Below are 21,846 nucleotides of genomic sequence, written 5' to 3' on the forward strand. Positions count from 1 at the left end.
TCACTGCAATTTAATCTGTAAACATTGCTGTATTGGTGAGTATGTACATTTTGTTTATAATTTCAAAAGGGACAAATAATTTTCATTCTTGAAAATTTTGGCAATTTTATATGACAATCAATATTTAAATTACATATTTTCTGCATTCTTGGTTTTTTTCTATATTTTATGTATGCAGTTTGGTACCTATAAGTACAGGTTAACAATTAACCTGTATGATTTTTATTATATTGATATCTTCAATGTAGTTGTTAATTTACAATACTGAACAATCTGAAAATTTTATATTGTAATGAGGATCAGTATAATACAAGGCATAACAAGCAATAAGAAATGACTTTCTTAAACATTATTAGTTTTATTCTCAAGCCCTGAATTGATAAATATAAATGTAATTAACATAAATAAAATTAGTATAAATAATCACTATTATTTTTCAGCAAGTTGAATTTTTTTTACATATTACTCAACTACTTTTTTTGGTTGCGCTTCAATTTCTAATTCCGTTATTATTTCATTAAGCTGAGCAAATGTTTTTGTAAAATTATTTATAACATCATTATAATGCTTTAATAAATTGTTCACATTTTTTGTTACTTTTTCAGTTTTTTCTTTATTTTGAAGTAATAATTTAACTAAATCGCTTAACCTGTCTTCAACTTTTGGTATATTACGTATTTGTTCACTTTCAAGTATATTATTCATTTCCTTTAAACTTTTAAGCTGTTTTAATGTTTCACACACTTCATTTTCCATTAATAATATCATTTCAATTTTTGCTGTATTATCAACCAAAGTATCTTCATATGCTGGATCAAGTACTAATTCTAATTGATCTAACCTCTTAACTATTTTATTTATTTTTTCTTGACTAGATATTGCTGTCGTTATAAGTGTTTGACTCTTAGATAACATATCAACCACACTGATTGTTGATACATCAAAATTATTTACATTTTCACCAAACACTTTCATTTCAAGTTTTTTTACTCTAGCTTCTATTATATCTAATGGGTCAACAACTTCTGGCATTTTTACACAGTATTTTTTTTTTTTTGGCAAATAACCACTTAAAAATATATTCAGTAAAACCTAGAAAAAAACGATAAAAATAAAAGTTCAGTGAAACCAAAATATGGACAATTATCCTTAACATAGTTATGTAGATGTATGAAATAAATGAATAGGTAAAGAAACTATAAATACATTTCAAACTTATTATAAAATATCAAAAAAGTAGTTAAATAACTATTAATCTGATGACACAATTTGTAAAATTCAAAAACTTTATGCCATCACAATCATGTTTTAAGTTATATTCAAATAAGAGCCATATATCATTGCATAATATAAATAATTAAGGGTAAAGTAATAAGTCAGATTTGCATAACCTATCTTACCAGGTTCCCAATAGATTTTTTATTAATTTACATCTAAAACTTTCATTAAGACATATCAGTGAGAGACCTTATAATGTTAATAAAGTTAAAATAAAGTTTTTACCAGAAAGAAGATTCTTTAACGGTAACAAATTACAGTAGGATCTCTCTTGTACTTGTCATCGTTAAGGGCCTATCACTATCAAAGTATTATACCATTAAAATAGTATACAAAATATTTTTTTAAACAACTGATAAAATTACATTTAACTAAATGGTATAAAATATGAACTAAATGGTATATTTTAAATTCAATGTATTCAATCATAATTTACTAGTATTTTTAGGAAAATCTATTACTAATAAAAATACAAAACAGGTTATAGGTTAAGTTTAGGTAATACAACATTTAAATACCTTAATCTGTTTCCTTAATAAAATTAAACAATTTTATTTATATAAATAAATATTGTATAATAAACTGAAAATTCGGTATTACAGTACTTAACGAGGTTACATGAGCTATATCGACATATTCGGATCGATGGTGTAAGAATCGGTTCTACGAAAGAATTCGGTATTATTAATATGAGTTGTTTGCAAAAGAATAATATAATATTTATGTACATTACTGTATACATGTTTCCTCCTCTGTTTTGAAATAATTATTTTAAAAGAAAATTTTAGTAATTTTAAGAATATTAATAATTATTATTTAGTAATAAATATTACTTTATATATATATATATATTAAGAAAATTAGTCATTTTAAAAGAATGTCTAGGACATTAAGTACTTTTTTCTTTAACAGTTTAAATATTAATATTTTATACAATATTAAAATTATTTATCAAATATAGGGTTCATTGTATTCTTTCTATTATTTAAAAAAATAAAAATAATTTATCTACTAGCTTTTTACAGATTAATTAGGCAACATTCATTGTTTCTCTCATTCAATGTACATAAGAAATTATTCGAAAAATAGACGTTGGTAATCTGTTTCAAGCGGCAACTTTTTTCAATCATGTGGTTATGTCTTAAGATGGTGAGAAAATAAGACGCGTATGTCAAAAAAGCATATTAATTGGTGTTTTGTACTAAGTATTGCAATAAGTTTTATGTAATTTAAAAAAATATACCTACTATCAAAATATATTTTTTAATGCAGCCAAGATATTCAGGAATGACGAAATTTTTATAATAACCGGATAAAAGTTTCTCGGCAAACAAAAATCCGACGATTACCACGGAGACGTAAGTGAAGAATCAGTGAAATCATTCTAACACAGGTATGGTCATGCAAAATTATAAATTTTACAGATTTTAACTATATTTTTTAAAGCAAAGATATAAATTTTTGAAAAAATTATTTTTTATTAAGATTGTTTTGTTTAAATTTCTTTTTTTATTAGAGTTACCGCTAACCCTTTTTTTCCAGAACTACGTCAGAGAATGATATGTGTGAATGTAAATGAAGTCTTGTACAATCTCAGGTTGATCATTCCTGAGATGTGTGGTTAATTGAAACCGAACCACCAAAGAACACCAGTATCCATGATTTAATTCAACTGCTAATACCATTGTAATGATAACTAACCTAAAAAAGCTTTTAATTAATGAACAAAAAATCCAGAAATCCACTCTTTTTTTATTTAATAATTTAGGATGTTGTTTTTGAAAAAAGATTTCTGTCTATAAATTTTATATTAAGTGTATTGAGATCTTTGTCGTGTGCTATATCCAAACTTTTCATTTTATTGTCTTTTCATGTTTCTACAAGATGATTGGCAAAATCCACTTCTGTGTGTATAGTCTCTTTATGTTTTACCTGTGGATGAATATGTACCTAGTATATCCAAGCCCCAATGGGGAGTCTTATTCTTTAAGATTTTGGAGGTTGGCGACCCCACAGTCGTAGCCCCTGTAACTTTTCTTCCAACTACACACAGAGCTGCTGAACTGTTTACACTATACATTACACCAAGAACACTACATAAATTCCAACATATATCCTTACACGACCACACCCTACACTTTTTCTTATAGAAATATTTAAGGGAAATTGAAGAAAATTGCTTATTCAATCCTGAGATGTAAGGCCAAAAGTAGTGTGATATATATATATATATATATATATATATATACATATGTTTTTTTAGTCTAGATAAACTAATTTAACCCTAAAAGATTTAGAAAAAACTCTATAACCCATTTTTGACTTGAACACCATTCTTTCCCCTTTAATATAGCTAGCTACATTCACTGGGAAGGTAAGCCTTATATATTGCAGTTATTACTTTGAATTTGTTATTTAACTTTAATGGAATCATCGTATTTATTAGGATCGTCAAATATTACAGTTTGCCCATTGTATTATTTATTGCTGTCACTGAAATATAGTTTTTGTATTCTTAGGTTCTAAGCTCTCTTTTAAATACTAACAATAAGAATTTGCTAAATAAAATATCATGAGCATTAAATCAAATGTGTCTTTGATTCATATTATATTAAAATGATTGTGAATAGTGTCAAATTGCATTACAGGCTTTTTCCCCAACAGCCTGAAATATATATCTGGATTTATAACTACTTAATCTATAACCTATAACATTGTTAACAAACTTTTTAATTTATTAAAATTAAGTGATAAGTATGTGAAAAAGAATATTTATTGATGTCTACAGTTTTGCTTGATAATATGCAGATGTTATAACAAATTTTTTGAAGTGTGTTCTTTACTGTATATATCTTATCTCATTACATAAATCTGTATCTGTGGTAATTGATTATTTATTTTGGTTGTTTTGTTCATAGTGGTTTTTGTGGTTTTTTTTTGTCTTCAGTCATTTGACTGGTTTGATGCAGCTCTCCAAGATTCCCTATCTAGTCGTTTCATTTCGGTATACCTCCTACATCTTACATCTGTAACAATTTGTTTTACATATTCCAAACGTGGCTTGCCTTCACAATTTTTGGTACTTACATATTAACGCCACCGCAGCTACAGGTTTATTTAAAAACAAAGTATTGAATCGGATTTCGGTGGAAAATGAACAGTCTCTTTATTAATTTTAATAAATGGTTATTTATATTTATTTATTTTATAAATATAATTATTTAACAAAACTTAACCTACGCTTGCTAACCTTGACTAATTAACACCATAATTTTTTGAGTATTTATTTAATAAATTCAGTAATTATTGCAATTATTTATTATTTAAATAATCAAAACACTCCTGTTAATTAGTTAAGGTTAGCGAGCATAGGTTAAGTTTAGTTAAATTATATTTATAAAATAAATAAATATAAATAAACATTTATTAAAATTAATAAACATTGTTTTGAATCTATGTTAAACTCTATATCGGCCCATTTTCCACAGAAATCCGATTGAGTACTTTGTTTTTAAATAAAGCTGTAGCTGCGGTGGCGTTAATACGTAAGTACGCAATTTTTTCCTTCTACCTGTCCCTCTAATATTAAAACGACTATTCCAGGATGCCTTAATATGATGTGGCCTATAAGTCTGTCTCTTCTTTTAGCTATATTTTTCCAAATGCTTCTTTCTTCATCTTATTTGCCATAGCACCTCTTCATTTGTCGCCTCATCCACCCATCTGATTTTTAACATTCTCCTATACCCCCGCATTTCAAAAGCTTCTAATCTTTTCTTCTCAGATACTCCAATCGTCCTAGTTTCACTTCCATATAAAGCGACACTCCAAACATATACTTTCAAAAATCTTTTCCTGATGTTTAAATTCATTTTTGATGTAAACAAACTATATTTCTGACTGAAGGTTCGTTTGGCCTGTGCTATTCGGCATTTTATATTGCTCCTGCTTCGTCCAACTTTAGTAATTCCACTTCCCAAATAACAAAATTCTTCTACCTCCATAATCTTTTCTCCTCCTATTTTCACATTCAGTGGTCCATCTTTGTTATTTCTACTACAGTTCATTACTTTCGTTTTGTTCTTGTTTATTTTCATGTGGTAGTTGTTGTGTAGGACTTCGTCCATATTGCGTAGGACTTCATATTAAAGTAATTTAAACGACCCCTACAAATAAATGAAACTGCATATTTGAAGTTAATGGGTTTATGTGTTGTTAAGAAGTGATACTATAAATGAAACTAAAATACTTGTGAAAGTCTCTTGCCAGAAGTAAAATAAAGGCATAACAGAATGCATTTATTACTAAATTAAGTTAACTTATATACTTGATAACCAAGCAATTATTTTTGCAAGAATATCATCAGTATTTCAGATGTTAAAGCAAGAGTGAAATGAAACTGACGAAGCAATCTGTCGTAGCAAAGGGTTGATTTAATCAATTTAGAAGATGTCAGATTTTAAAATATTTGGTAAAGTCTTAATTTCAGATGTTTCCTGATAACATGTGAAGTATAACCTATTAACTGAATTAGAGGAAAGTAAGTAATCTCATATGATAGTGATATCAATGAAACAATTCTCTAAGGAAATATATGCCATTGTACAAGTTTATATAGGCAAAGAGAAATTTTATCCGGTTACATAACAATGGTTTTTAATTCAAAAACAAAATAGCATTCAGTTGTTTAAATAAAACACTGTTATTTAAGTTTATCTAAAAAATATCTTTGGAGAATCTTCCTGCAGCCGAATTATTGATGTTTAATATAAAAGTAAGGGTATGATTTACAACTATTCTACTAAAACTAATTAGGTTGTTATAGCTAAGATCCACTGTATTTTATAGGAAACTATTTACAAAATAAATGTACATCATACTTAAACATTTTTTTTTATTTTTGTTCAATTCAGTACAAAATTTTTCTTACATACTAAAATTCTTACAACTAACTTATTAATTACATTGCAGTAGGTTTCATAATTATTTTAACTTTTTTGACCAGAAACATAAAAGCCAATGTTAAAATTTGTTGGAGTAGAAAAAGTACTTCCTGATATATCATTTATAAAAATAATTTTATATTTATATTAAGTGCTTGGTTTTTTTTTTTTTTTTTTAAATGAAATGTTAATTTACAAAAATAGCAGAAGTAATATTAATGTAAGGACTAAAATTTTAATTTATTTATATATACATTTATGGCACATAAAAATTATTGATGTTTTTTCGAAAGTCATAATGGTTTTTTGTTTGTTAATAGCGAATTATTTTGTTGCCTTATTTAAATATTAATTATTGCTAATGAAAAAAGGTTGGCATTTATACCAAGTGTCCAGTCAAATAAGGTTTTAAAATATATAAATATTTTTTTAAAATGAAGGAATTCTTTTAACTCTTAGGAGTAATGTAACGTATAATTTAAGAAAATAGTAATACAGTACAATTTCATTCACCCAGATTCCTTCCAATGATATGAATTGATTTTTTTCTCTTATATAAATATGTAAAAATTATAAACCCTTCTTCAGAATTATATCTATCGGTTTATCATTAAACCATAAACCTTCTGAAATGTTTTATAGGTACGATACTTAGTGTAAAAGTACTGTTTTACAGAATTTTTATTTCTGAACTATTAATTAAAAACAGAATATGAGATTACATAAGACTGTTTTAGATATTTTCTGCAAAAATCTATCATGAAATAAAGGTTAGGTACCGCGAAGTGAAATATTGAGTTATACAGAGGTTATTTGGTTTGTTTATTTATTTACAGATACAGTAATTTGGTTTACCTAGATATAAAGATGAATTATATAGATGTGTTTATGATGGTTGGTTTTCATCATTTTTATGCTTATAAGCATGCCAGTAATATCAATTTGCTCCCGCTGAGCTTTCTTTATCTTTTCTATCTCTTTTCGATTGCGATCTCTCGTCAGAGTTACATGAAGTGATATCGATTAGTGTGATTTAGATAAAGATAGTGATGGCAAAGGCATGTGATAAAATATTTAGTGTTGTTTCTGGAGTTCCAAGAACAAATTTATTGAATAAGATTGCGTTGATTGTTTGAATATTTATCTCGTTTTACATCTAATTTATAGCATGATTTTTTATGTTTATTTCATTCATGTTTTTTTTTATTTTTTACCTTGTTAAAGAATGTATTTAATATTTGTTACCAAATAAACGACAACAGTTTACTTTAAGGCCTTCCTTTTTTTCATATCTCATAATTTCTTACGATTATTCAATTTTTGACGCTTGATGGGTTCTATCTTCTGTTTATGTTTCAGCTACCTATTATTTTGGGTTCTATAAAAATATCATATTTTTACCAATAATAAATAACAGTTTTCAGTATAACTGCACCCAACATTGTTAAATTTTAATGATTTAGAGGAATCGATCAATTTAACAAGTGTAGCTACAGTTATTAATATTTTATCTTGTTTGACTTTTCAGTTTTAAAGATGTTCTTCCTGAGGCATTCCAGGTATTATTAAACTATCAGTTTGTAATGATTGCAGTGTTATAACAGTTATTTTTTATTATAATTATTTTGTCTTATGGTTATATCACTTGTGTTACTTGTTCGGTGTAATACACATCTTAAAATAACATTTTATTTTATTTTAAGGTATGTGTGCTTTTACTATCATCCTCAACAATAATGATAGTAAAAGCAACTTAACTTGGGTTTATTTTCAATATTCTTTATTGGGATAGGTGGTTGAAAAAATCTGGGCAAATCGAATTCTACGTTAAAAGTTTTAAAATAATTTTTAAAAATTAATTTTAAATTAATTATATTTTTTGGTCCAAGCACTTAATATTTAGCAGTTAATTTTATCATTCAATATCTGAACAATTTTAAATTATTTTTCTTATCAGAAAATGCTTTTTACCCTTAAATTAAATTTTTTTAAATGCACTGTAGTGTTATTTTTTGAGTAAAATAAAATTATTTTAAATAACCTAAAAATTAAACATTGATTGAACGATTTCATCAATTAATGGAATATTAATTTACATACATACATACATTTTATATATATATAATACACCTATTATATAATTTATTTGATTGTTTTTTAAATTACAAGTTTTTAAATAAACTCATTTATAATTCTATAAAATTACTCGATCAGTTACAGTATTTACAAAATTATCTTCTAGTTTAAATTATTATGCATTTCAAACGATTATATGCTGTAATGAATATCTTATTTAATTAATGTGTTGTTTTAATTACATTGAAGGATATAAGAAAATGTAATATTATACTAATTTATTATTATAAAAATATTTCATATATTTTCTATTTTTCTTACCATAAAATTAATTATCATTAACATAATTATATTTTTTATAATTTATTTATGTTTTAAATAATTTAAATAAAAACATACCTTTATATATTTATAATTTAAAAATTTTTTTATTATATTTATAAGTTAAAATATTTTCTTTTATTCTTTACATTTTATTTATATTTGACGCATACAAACTTCGTCTGATAGATAAGTTTCCATATTTTTTTAATAAATCACTATTGCTGTTTACTTGCTAATGCTTAGATTATTTAGTGTTAATAGTTAACAAAAAATCTTTGTATAGTTTTTTTCAAGTTTTTAACGGAGTATTTTTTCCAAGTTTTTAGGCAATGTTGTATAATATTTCCTTAAAATGAAATTATGAAACATCAATTATGTTGTAATTTTTTAAGTAAAATGCAAAAGAAAAATTGTTTTATAGATTAAGAAAGTCAATAGTATAAAAAACAAGATCTGTTAAATAACAAATTGCAAAAGTGGAAGATTCTGGATAATCCTAATCGTAAGTAGTCCACATGTAGGTTGATTATCTATTTCTTCCCTTTTGACCATTTTCTTATTCTTTATTTCTTCCTTCGGTAAGTGACATGGGAAATAGATCGGCCACCATTCTGGTTCCAGCTGTGGTATTATGGTATTATGATCATACCTTTCAATATTCTATAGAGCTACTTCTTTATTGAGGTTCAATAAGCTAACAATCCTCTGTGTCTGTGAAATTTTTCAAGCACTTATTCCTACTCAGGGGTTGTACAAAAGCCAAACAAGCGGTTAGGTGCTTACTGTATAACGGTGGGACTCCTACTTCTCATAAAATTTAATTTAATCTTTACTATCGAATTTTTCAAATGATCATAATTAGAAATGTACAATAATTAGGTTTTCTGTACAGTGTTGGTGGGTCAATGAATGGAAATTTGTGTAAATCATCTAAAAGTTACAAAGTATAACAAAAAAATTTTGGTATTCTCAACTGGCCTAAAGTAGATTTAAAAGATTGGTTGGTATTTACTTATATTTGATATACGCAGTACCTAGGCTAAATTACATTCTTAGTTTGTTATATCTACAATGCAGAAAATATTGAAGAAAATGAGTATAATGTTTTGGCAAAACAGAGCAATATTTTTTCTATTATTCATAATGGTCTGAATGTAAAAATAAAGTGATTGACTTACAAAATTACCTTATAAAGTCCTTTACATTTCCAAAACTGAAAATTTTGTTTTAAAGTGCATTTTTTTTTAAAAGGAAATCCAGTTAGCTGTAACATTACTAGAAAATAAAATACTTAAAATAAACTTTACTTAACTAGTATAAACGTTTTAGGGTTACTATGTGAAGATAGGAAATTGACTTGTTTTCTGTTACTAAAAAATATAAAGACAATTCATTTATGTGTTGAATAGGGTATCAAATTTTTTATATTTTAAATGTAAGTTATATGCATTTTAACCTCACTTATACTTTATGTCACAGTTTTTTTTTTACTATAAATGGGGTGACATATTTGAATCAAGAATGAATAGTAGTTTTATTTGATCTTAGACGGAAGATTCTTAATGTATTAAATTTTGAATAAATAAAAACAATTTGCTTAATGGTAAAATATAATTGATGTTAAAATACTAAAACAAATTTATTTATGTTATATTTATTATAATTAAATGACATCATTTGTTTCAAAAGAAATTATTAATAAAATGAATAAATCTGTTCGTCATGAAAATTAATGAAAAATAGATTAGATTATAAACAAAGTGAATGTTGATAATGACAGACTAAGTAAACTTTGGTGTTTTCCGTGATCATGATTTTCGAATATAAAGTGGTAATGCTTTAAAACATGACAGTTCTGGTTCACACCGACTCTAACAAGTTAAATTTGGTTGAAAAATTTGTCGTTTGGTAATGAATATGTTAAAAATATAAAAACGTTTAATAAAGTATTTTTTCCATCGGTTATAATTACAAATTTATGTCTTTGCTTCATGTTTCAGGTGATATTATCTGGGTATTGATTGTAATTTAACTAAACTGGATATAGATCGAATGTAATGCAGAATAATCTTAGAAATAATAAAATGAAGATAATTCACGCCTAAAAATTTCATTCAGTATAAAGGAATATATATATATATATATATATATAGATTGGTCATTAGGTAGGTATGTTCATTTTTATTCATTATGGCCATTATAAACTTTTGGTTAAGCTAGATTTTATATAACATGATTGTTCATTTCTTTGTATTTTAGTTGCATTAAATCAATAATTTAATAATAACATCATTGTCAATTCTTTTGTATTGTTTTATAAATAATATATGTCAATCATTGGGTTCAGGATTGCTAATTTTTCCTCTTCTTATTTTTCTAAGCGTAATCGTATGTTATACCATCTATAAAGTACATTCCCACCTTGTTTTCACAGAAATATGTCAGGATATCTTAGTCAAATTGAATGCAAAAATGAATAGTTAACATCATTGTATGCAAAGTTCATTTTTGATAGTAATATTAATGGAAATCAGAGTATACATCAGGAACTTCTTGTTTTTTTTTAGGAGTATATTGAGGTGGAACAATTGATATAATTTAATTACATGCGATTAAAATACTTAACACTAATAATACAAATGTATAAGTGCAGCTTTATAATCAGATATTATCAAAATATTACAATTATTTTTTTTTTTTAATTTTATATTTATCTTTTGAGCAGGCGTGTATACATAACTTTTTTTTACTGCTATTGTAGATTATCACGTTTATTAAAGTAAATCTACTTTTTGTTCTGATAATGGCTGAAGTTCTGGTGCATATCATTACGCATTATTATTCTTATGCGGTTATTTTGTTTTTTATTTTATTTTTAACCCTTCTGCGTTAGTTTATATAATGCAAGTGTGCCATTTGATAATCAAAAGCTCATCAGATTTAGTTAAAAGTCGGTTGAGTATTCCTATCTGATAGATTTTATTTTAATAGATTGAAAAATTTGTTGTCAGTGTATAAAGATTTGATGATAGCAAGATAAAAATTTGGACCAAATATTTGTCTTATATCTTATATTATTTATATCTTATGATAACTTTCAAGATGATTTTTTTTTTCTACAGAGAGGAAGTGTAAAAAGAATATTGTTGGATTTTCTATATCACTTAAATCATTGCTATATATATCAAAATTGTTATTATAGTCAGCCCTGATCATTCAGTTCATATAGCAATTTTTTTTTAACTATGAAACACTTAATTAAGATTCTTTTTCATTAGAAAATCTCTTTTTATATTTATTCTTAAATAAATATAAAAATAATATAATTAATTAACAATATATTATTTTAACAATGAATGATAATTTAAAAAGAATGTGTAAACAATAAACTAATTAAAATTATATCTACTGCTATGAAATTGACTTAATTTCAGTCTAAAAATAATGAAAATAGTGTAGTCAAGTGCAAACAGAACATACAATTTGAGAACAAAAATTTTTCAGCTTGAAAAAATGTTAGTTATATCACATATTTATTAACGAAATACATAGATGGTGATCTCTCATCTACTATGTAGAAAGCAATTTGATATTTATGTGAATGGGTTAAAAAATTTTAATGCATCAATTTTTTTTTATTTTTTCTTGTTTATTTATTTACATAGTCATAACGTAACTACAGTTATAGTAACCATTGATTTATTTTTGGATGAAAAATTAATTTTGTAGAACATGAAAAATTCAAAGCCTTATTGAGATTTGAAGCTGGAAGCTGTAGTTTAATGTACACCTATTATCAGTGATATGTATCATTATGTTATAAAAAGTAAATTGTTCACAAATTAATTTAAAAAAAATAATTGTGCACACCAGCTCAAAGATTAAATAAACGTTTAACAATTTAAAAATAGGATAATCTTTATTATTTAATTTTAAATGTAAAACTATTAATTTATAATTTTTTTTTGGTAAAATATTTTAAGATGATTTCATTATTTTATCTGCTTAATTCTTAATACCTCTTTTTGATTTTTTAGTTGTTCTTACAAATTCTTCACCGACCGGTTCAAAAGCATCATATTCTGATGGTGATCCATCGTCATAATATGCGTAGTCATATGATGCATCTTTTTCCTTTTTATTACTTACTGCTGCTGTTTTAATTGTAGTAGATTGTTGCGTTAATGGTGGTGATTGGAATGATTTTTCTGTTTTATAAGTGTCGTAATTGTTATTCTTTTGTTTAGTTTCTGTAAATATTGGTGATGATGTTGTGTAAACATTGTTTCCTCTGTTTGTATTATAATTATTTATTGAACTTAACGTAGTACTTGTTTGGCTTTGATAATTATTATTATTTTGTTGTAAATTTCTACTTAATTTTGTTGTCGGTACGGCAACTGTGTAAAAATTTGGTTTCGGCGTCGAATAAACTGATTTTGTTGTAGTTTGTAATTTTTGAGAAGTTTGTGTTATTTTTTGAGGTTCTGTATTAAAATTATAACTGGCAGCGACTGTCGTATTAAATCCATTATTTTGTTGTTTTTGTTGGTATGTTTGAAACGAATTGATATCGCTTGGTTTTATATTCGAACTCGGTGCAGTTTTTAATGATTCTCCGTATGTTTGTTCATCATATCTATCATTATTATTGTTGTGATATGAATTATATGGATCGTAGTTTTGTTGTGAGTTTGTAAAAGATGAAGCACCACTGACGGCAGAAGTAGCAGTATTGGCTGCATTTAAATTATAATTGTATAAATTTTTAGTCTGATAATTTGAATTTTGTTGTGTTGTTGATGTACCCTGTTCATAATTATTGTTATTATTTACAAATGGTGTTGCTTGTGTTGTGTAATAATTTGCAAAATTTGGAGCAGCGGTTGTTGATGAAGTTTGATAATAGTAATCGTAATTATATGTTGTACTTGTTTGTTGTTGATTATTGTAATTATTTTGCTGGCTATAATAATTATTATTGATAGGTTTTACTGTTGTAGTTTGTTGATAAGTATCGGTCGATGGTGATTTATTGTTATTGTATTGTTGATAATAGTTATTTGTTGTTTGAGCTGGTTGTTGATAGTAATTGTTACTACTTGTTGAACTCTGTGATTGTTGTAATTTTGTTGTCTGTGCATTGTTTGTTGATTGATAGTAGTTATTAGTATTAAATGGACTGTTTGTACTTGTTTGATATTGATTATTGTTATAATTATATTGTGGATAATTATTATTATTATTATTGTTGTAATTATTATAATTTTGTACTGGTGCAGTTGTTGTTGATTGTTGGCTGTAATAATTAATTGTTGTTGTTGTTGGTGTTTCTGCTTTATTTGTAAAGCTGTTATAATTTGTATTACCACGTGACTTAAAATTATTATTATTATTATTATTATTATAATTGTTATAAGTTGCAGCTGCACTTGGTGCTATTGTTGTACTTGATGTTTGGTAACTATTAAAAGAGTTGTAATTATTTCTTGAATTGTAATTGTTAGATGGTGCTGCAGCAGTTGATTGATAGTAATTTATCGATTCTGTTGTTGGTGCTGTTGTTGGACGATTTCTTTGTACAGTATTATATTTATTTCTTGAACCAATATTATTATTATATATGTTTGATGATGCTGTTGTAGTTGTTGAGATTTCCTGGTTTTGTATTGGTCTTTTGCCTGTTAATAATTTTCTTACGACACCTTTTGCTGGTTTCTTCTTTTGTGTGCTTTGTGAAAGTTGATTTCTTGATGAGTCCTGATTTTGCGTTGCAACATCTTCATATTCGTTATCTTCTTTACCTTGATTTTTATTTGCAAAGAAATTTCCAGAGCTGCTTCCTCTGAAAAAATAAATAAGAATCTTGTTAATTTTAATTGAAAGCTAAAATTTAAGTCAATTTATTTACTGTTCTTTATAACGTTGAATTATCTCTTTATTGATTATTGTCTGTATGTAATTTATTTGGTTATAAATACAGGTGATTACAAATGAAATAAACACTTTCGATAGCTTATTAAAAATTTATTTTTTGATAGTTGAGATGATTACTTACATGATTATGTAGAAGAACTCTTTAAGTTTTTATTTATAAGTGTTCAATGTGTGCACTGTTTGTATCACGACAGATATCAAAATGTTAGTTAAATCTGTTCCAAACACGTGCAATCATGTGTTATACAGAAACGAAGTTGTCACAATCTTTCTGGAGTTGAGGTACTCGCCATTCACTTAACGTGTCCAGATAAATTACTCTGGTTACTGTCACTTCATGAAAAAAGAGCGGCCTGTACACCCTTCTATGAGATACAGTGCAAGACTTGTTTACTTTAGGAAAATTGGATGTATATTGTAAAATTTCTGTTAGGTTTTCTTTACCCCCATATTCTTATATTATGTCTATTAACTTTTCTATTAATGCGAAACATAAATTCATCACTGAAAATTAGGTGATTAACTCCACACAAAAATGTTTATTGTTTAACTGTAATTTATAAGGTGTCGTTTTCAAACGTTTCTGCAGAATTTTCCGCCCAGTTGGTTGAGGAATTTGCAATTCTAAACTTGCTTATCTAGTCGATTTGCCTGGGCTACATTGATTTACATCACAAACAATCAATTTGTTCTTCTGAAATGGTAGGTCTTCAGGCACTTTTCTTTTTACACAGACACCCTGTGTTATTCCACAGTCTGTGTTTACACAGACTGTTTATTCCAATTATAGATTGATTTTCTTGTTTGTGATGATATACTGTATTTTGTTCTGAAATGTAGCTGCACCACAGTAACCAAGTTTGTTGTGGCTAATTAGAGTACACAAAAAACTTTCTCTACTGCAGTAATGGCCATCTTGCCAGACTGGTAACATAACACATCAGTCAGTGACATTAGCTGCAAAACAGATATACCAATATAAACTTTAAATATTTAAAAAATTCCCTGGGTACTTATGTATTAACGCCACTGCAACTACAGCTTTATTTTAAAAAAAAGTAGTCAATCGGATATCGGTTGAATTCCCTGTAAAACCATATCATTTCTGTATTCTTTTTTTAAGCTATTGAAAGTGTATATTTCATTTGTAATCACACTGTACATAAATAATATTCCTGCTGTCTAGTGTGATAAGGAGAATTGAATTTTATATTATATATAAATATATAAAGTTATAAAAATTGTAAACTAACATGGGGAAATGATCTGTAAAAAAAGTTGTTACAATAGAAATATTTGAATATCGTTGATTTATTTTTTTAATTTGTTAGAGCTTATGTTTGTATAATTATTAATATGTTAAAATTAAACTACCTCAGTAAATCTTTGTGAAGTCTACGATCACCAGTGTCACTTTTAAACAAATATGAATCGTCATCATCTTCTGATACAGCATTATTTACCGGTGTATGTGGACGTCGTGGTTTGTTATAGGGTTGTGGTGCAATACTTGATGGTCCCAGTGAAATTGGTGTTGCCCTACTTGGTCCAAACTCTGGTACACCATCAGCTGGAAAATAAGAACCATCCATATATTTATTATAATAATAATATACTGAGAAATTGTTCTCCTTAATTTACTAGTTTTGATTTACACCAAGGGATGATCCCTGAAGAACAAAAACCTATGCTAATATAGTTGGGTACACACTTCTGTACCCAATACAACTACTATTAACCTATATAATCTACTATTAACAGTGCAAATTTTAAATGTCATTTTGAGGCAACTTCATTCTTCCGTAAGTTAGATTTTTAATTTTGGTTTCATTTTGCACTTAAAAACATTACCGCATAGGCATTTCTCATCCTTTTAATTTTTAAGGTAAATTTTAATTATTAATATTTAATCATTTACTTTAATAAATTTGTGTCTGGGCGCTGATAATGGCACCTTGTTGTGCGCCCAGGAAAAAGAAAAAAAAAGAATCTTCCGTAAACCCTCCATTAATCTAACCTTGATGTAAACTAACAAATAAATCACAAAGTCTCAACTTACACCATATTTTTTATATAAACAGGTTCATTTTTTACAAAGGCATCTCTCGTAACCATTCAAATTCAATCTCATTTCATGATAAAATCACAAAAGTGTGGAGTGTCAATAATACTTACTGCACTGTTGATAAAAAATCTATTTCATTTGCAGAACCATTAACAGCAGTCATAAAATGATTAAAATTCATAATTCAACAACTACCAGGAAGAATATACTGAACTACTTGCATAAAGAATACTAGAAGATAATTAATACTTTTGCAAATTTCCCATTTTCTTGTGTACAATCAGACTTACTTTCTTATGCAATATAAATTAGTAAAATTAATGTAAATTATGTTAAATATATTACCTAATCTGTAAAGATCAAAATTATCACTGTAGTATAACGTTGAAGCTTCGCAATCAATATTATACCAGTCATCACAGATTTGATTTTCTTGATCAAAACTTGTGTCATTTGGACATAAAAACCTGAAGTCTTGTACCTGAAACATATTAGATAAATATAATTAATAATTTTTTTAACTTATTCCGTCCTTAAATTTATTAATAAATGATTATCTTGTTCAATTATTTCTCAAAATATAACGCTTAGCTTATTTATTTATTGTATTTAATTAAGAATAATTAAATAATACTTTTAAATTATCTAATCAACCATATAGTTGAAGTTAGGAAAAAATAATTGCTTTCTAAATGTGAGGTCTGTTAAAAAAATAACAGAGCATTTTTAATTACGTGCCATGAAAGATATTTAGTGACGTGCAGTTGGCAGAATTGTGTTTCACGTAACTTCCTCTGTAACCACATGTTCTTGGATTGTTGATATTTCATTAGTATCTGTGTAATTGTTGTTTGAGTACAACATGCAAGTTTTTGATGATTGAACTTTCTCGTTTTCCATTCCGATCCTTTGCATGAATGTTTCATCGTCATCGACTTGTTGAAGGAGTTGCTGGTAATTGTCCACACGATGTTCTTTCTGCTGTTCGGTCATAAAACCGAGAACAAACTTAGCTACGACTTGATGCGTGTTCAATTTTTCAGTCAAAATGGCATGGCATTATCCAATCGAGATGCTAATCTCTTCTGCAAGTTCTCTGACAGTCAATCAGTGATTTGCACACACCAGATAGTTGATTTTCTGAACATGTGTATTATCAGTTGAAGTTGAAGGCCTTCTTGGTAGAGGGTCATCTTCAACTGACACGACCACTTTTAAATTGGGAAAATCATTCACAGCATTATGTACAACCCAGAGCATCATCTCCGTAAGCTTGTTTCAAAACTTTCTTTTTGCATCATTATAATAAGATAAAATGATAATATAATCGCCGAGTTGAATAATCACAATACAAAAGTAAGTTTTTGCTGGTAATGAACATGCGGATTCTGCTGCTAAAGATGTATGTAGCCAACCATCTTTCACCACTGTTGTTCCTACTACTGATTTTTCTAAATTCTATTAAACATACTCTTAGAAGAAGGTGGCAAGGTGACTGGAGTGCTACAGTGGATAATAAACTGTGACACATCAAAGATACGGTGTTGCAATGGATTATTATAAGCTTCCTGTTGTTACTAATATATTTAACAGTGACATTTTTTAAAAATAATCCATATGTGTTTATTGAAGTTTATCAGGTATTTTTTGAGTCGATTTTAAAACTTTCAAATTTTTAATTCAGTTATATTTAAATAAGGAACAATAACCGTAAGAAAATGTAGAAATATGGAGATTATATTTGGTAAGAAAGAAGTAATTATCAATTAAAAGATATAAACGGCACGGTTTTATCTATGAATTAAATCTATTGTAATTATTGTTTTTACTTACCCCAAGTCCTGCGACTCTTACACAAACATGAAACATTTGACAATCCGTTTCTGGATCTGCATAATAACCACCGACTATTTTATCTCGACAGCTAAAAGAAGTTCTTGGCATCTCATCGAGACTGTAGTTTGGTGGCCTGCGTTGCGCAGCACTTACTAATAAAAGTGCTAGAAAATAAATTAAAAAGCTATTAAATTTTTTTTTATATGAGGAGAAAAGGTTTTCATGTATAAGACAAAAAAAAATTATATATTAGGTAGGTAGGTTTTTATTTTTCTTAAGGTAGGGTGCGATCAATTTTTTTTTACAATGATTAATGCAAAGACCACTTTGTAAAGTTCTTTAGAAATAAAAAAATCAGTTTCTATTGACTAAGTTGTAATTTTGTCGTAATTAATTTTAAAGAGGGTAGCTAAAGTATATAAGTACAATAATTCTTTATCTTTTTTCTATTTTATCAAGTTGCAAGTTACTTTTCTGCAATATACGAGTAAATTACAAACTGTTATGCCTGACTGATAAAATAATGAATTAAAAAAAAAATCATTACGTACATTTATGTTCATCGGGGCAAAAATTCATTTGTTAGGAAAAAAATTTTTAGCAATAGTTGTAACAAAAAGATATATTAGTCCATTCTTAGAAAATACAGTGTATAATTGATGACTTTGGCAGAGAAGCTGGGAAAGTTATAAAAGTGTGGCTATTGCGGTCTATGCCCGCAGTATTTTTGCTAATGGAATCCTATTTGCTCACTGAACTAAATGTATATAAACCTTCTGATATTGTATTGAATTATGTAGAAAAACTATTCTACTATTTGAGTAAAATTTTGTGACATCATTGCGACCCATTTAAAAATTGTAACTAGATTTAAATGGCGTCAGTGACCTGTATTCAGATACCATTGTAATTTTATAAAATTCGGTTAATCTAGTTGAGTTCATATAAAAAGATAACTGAAAAAAAAATAGGCCTATATCGTTTGATCCTGGATGAAATTGCCCAAATGCATAACCAAAGTGACAACCTAATTATATAATTCCAATTATCACAAGAATGTAACTTTGTCCAGAAATGGCAAAAATGAAAAAAGGGGTTTTTCCCTTCCATTTCTTTATGGGGATTTGAGTAAGAATGAATACAATCAGGAATCTTAGCTACTTAGAAGCACTAAGTTAGGTGAAAAAATTATCTACTATTTGAATAAAATTTGAGATAAAAAACCGGTTCCTTATCTCCTGTCCCCTTGGCCAATTAATCCGATACCTTACATTAAAAAGTTTTTCAAATGGGTCTGTTCAATTTGGTGATATCAAACAAAAGATAGACGACCATCATACATATGTCCTTCTTGAATCTTTTATTTGGAAAAATATGTTTTTTAATCAAAGGTGGGTTTCATGAAACATCAAGATCTGTAAAAACTGTAATGTGTAAAATATAATTTGATTAGCATACTTAATTTTTTTGGTTAGCATTTATATTAACAACATAATCTATGGATGATCACTATAGGAGTCAATTTGGCTTGAAATTGAAAGATAAATATATAAATTATGGTGAACAGAAATGGAGAGATAGCTGATCTCAACACAAAATGAAACCTTATCTCAACCCGATAGGTGAAATTAATTAATTTTTTCATTATGAAATATTCATAAAATATTTACTTGATATTATTAGTGGAATCCGTTTTATCAGTTTTATTTATTTCCGCAGAATTTGAAACATAACGATTTTATAATAACCGATTAAATTGGATCCAAATATTGGTGAGGAGAGATAGTTGATCGGTTGTTAATGTATTTCAATTGCGAAGAATATCTATTACTAACTATATTATAATATTAAAAATTATCTATTTTGTTATTGTTTCATTTTGATTATTTTGTTACGTAATTCTTTAAAATTTTATTTTACAGAAAGGAAATATGTTTATACTTATCGCTTGTTAATAATCATAAAGTAAGAGGAATTGAAGAGATCTCTAAGCTACTACCAAATCAAGGAATCTTCACTTATGTAAGATAATATGGACTCATAACAATGGAAAAAAGTATAATCTATTTTTCTTTTTTTTTAATTTGTAATCTGTGTAATTTGAGCATATGTGGTTTTCATCGGATGTTGATGTTTTGACAAGGAACCCAAAAAAGAGGATGGAAATTTTCCTGATGTTAATGTTCGTATATACTTGTGTGTTTGGTGTTGGGCTGTAATCACCTTTTTTTGTCTTCAGCGATTTGATTGGTTTGATGCAGCTCTCCAAGATTTCCTATCTAGTGCTAGTCGTTTCATTTCAGTATACCCTCTACATCCTACATCCCTAACAATTTGTTTTACATATTCCAAACGTGGCCTGCCTACACAATTTTTTCCTTCTACCTGTCCTTCCAATATTAAAGCGACTATTCCAGGATGCCTTAGTATGTGGCCTATAAGTCTGTTAACTATATTTTTCCAAACGCTTCTTTCTTCATCTATTTGCTGCAACACCTCTTCATTTGTCGCTTTATCCACGCATCTGATTTTTAACATTCTGCTATAGCACTGCATTTCAAAAGCTTCTAATCTTTTCTTCTCAGGTACTCTGATCATCCAATTTCGCTTCCGTATAAAGCGACACTCCAAACATATACTTTCTACAATATTTTTCTGACGTTTAAATTAATTTTTGATGTAAACAAATTATATTTCTGACTGAAGGTTTGTTTCACCTGTGCTATTCGTAATTTTATATCGCTCCTGCTTCGTCCATCTTTAGTAATTCTACTTCCGAAATAACAAAATTCTTCTACCTACATAATCTTTTCTCCTCCTATTTTCACATTCAGCGGTCCATCTTTGTTATTTCTACTACATTTCATTACTTTCGTTTTGTTCTTGTTTATTTTCATGCGATGCCCTTGACCTTCACAGAAATATGCTTGCTTATCCATTCAGCAGCACCACTATCGGCCTGCACCCGGATGTGGATGTCCTCACCCTGACCCTTACGCGGGGAGAGGACCCCGACTTCACCTGGCGACACAGCTCCTTTCACCAAGCGGAGGATGTCAGCGCAGGTTTTATTGGAGAGGATCCCTTTGGGGCCCTCTCATTAGAGGCACGGTATGTACTGCAAGACCTTGTCCCGGCTACCTGGGCGAGACTTTGTGTTCCGCCGAGATTGTTTGAGAAGAAGGCACCCCCGGAACTGAGTAACGCTTAAATGCTTGTTCCGGCTAAAAAAATACAATTTATTATGCAGTTGTTAGTTCAATTTTTTCCGCTAGATGGTAGCGCTTTATTAAAATAAAAATGTGAACACATGCAGCAAGCAAACAAACCAACACACCACGCTCTTTTATCGGAGAGATGTTTTTCATTCAGATTAGTTGTTTTAAA

At 27.5% G+C, this 21,846-nt stretch overlaps 2 protein-coding genes across 2 annotated transcripts in view; both read right to left on the reverse strand.

Annotated features, from left to right (window-relative positions):
* Positions 1–338: 338 nt before the first annotated feature.
* On the reverse strand, positions 339–1,967 carry DCTN3-p24 (Dynactin 3, p24 subunit). The gene is made up of 2 exons (XM_075379647.1): positions 1,797–1,967; positions 339–1,092 (listed from the first exon to the last, which is right to left on the reverse strand). The coding sequence occupies exon 2, from the start codon at positions 1,030–1,032 to the stop codon at positions 463–465; it is 570 nt and encodes a 189-aa protein (XP_075235762.1). The 5' UTR covers positions 1,033–1,092; positions 1,797–1,967; the 3' UTR covers positions 339–462.
* A 10,136-nt stretch (positions 1,968–12,103) lies between these two features.
* LOC142332961 (uncharacterized) overlaps positions 12,104–21,846 on the reverse strand; it is a 71,756-nt gene continuing 62,013 nt past the window's right edge. The window contains exons 3-6 of the mRNA XM_075379682.1: positions 18,457–18,623; positions 16,969–17,104; positions 15,933–16,128; positions 12,104–14,466 (exon numbers count right to left, since the gene is read on the reverse strand). Coding sequence (XP_075235797.1) covers positions 12,627–14,466; positions 15,933–16,128; positions 16,969–17,104; positions 18,457–18,623 — 2,339 coding nt within the window. The 3' untranslated portion in view covers positions 12,104–12,626. The remainder of the gene's footprint in view (positions 14,467–15,932; positions 16,129–16,968; positions 17,105–18,456; positions 18,624–21,846) is intronic.

This window comes from Lycorma delicatula, chromosome 12 (assembly GCF_047948215.1).
Source record: "Lycorma delicatula isolate Av1 chromosome 12, ASM4794821v1, whole genome shotgun sequence".
NCBI classification, from domain to species: Eukaryota; Metazoa; Arthropoda; class Insecta; order Hemiptera; family Fulgoridae; genus Lycorma; species Lycorma delicatula.

Bases quoted from the DNA above. Each gene is read 5' to 3' on its own strand.
- DCTN3-p24 (XM_075379647.1), bottom strand. From the start codon at position 1,032: ATGCCAGAAGTTGTTGACCCATTAGATATAATAGAAGCTAGAGTAAAA.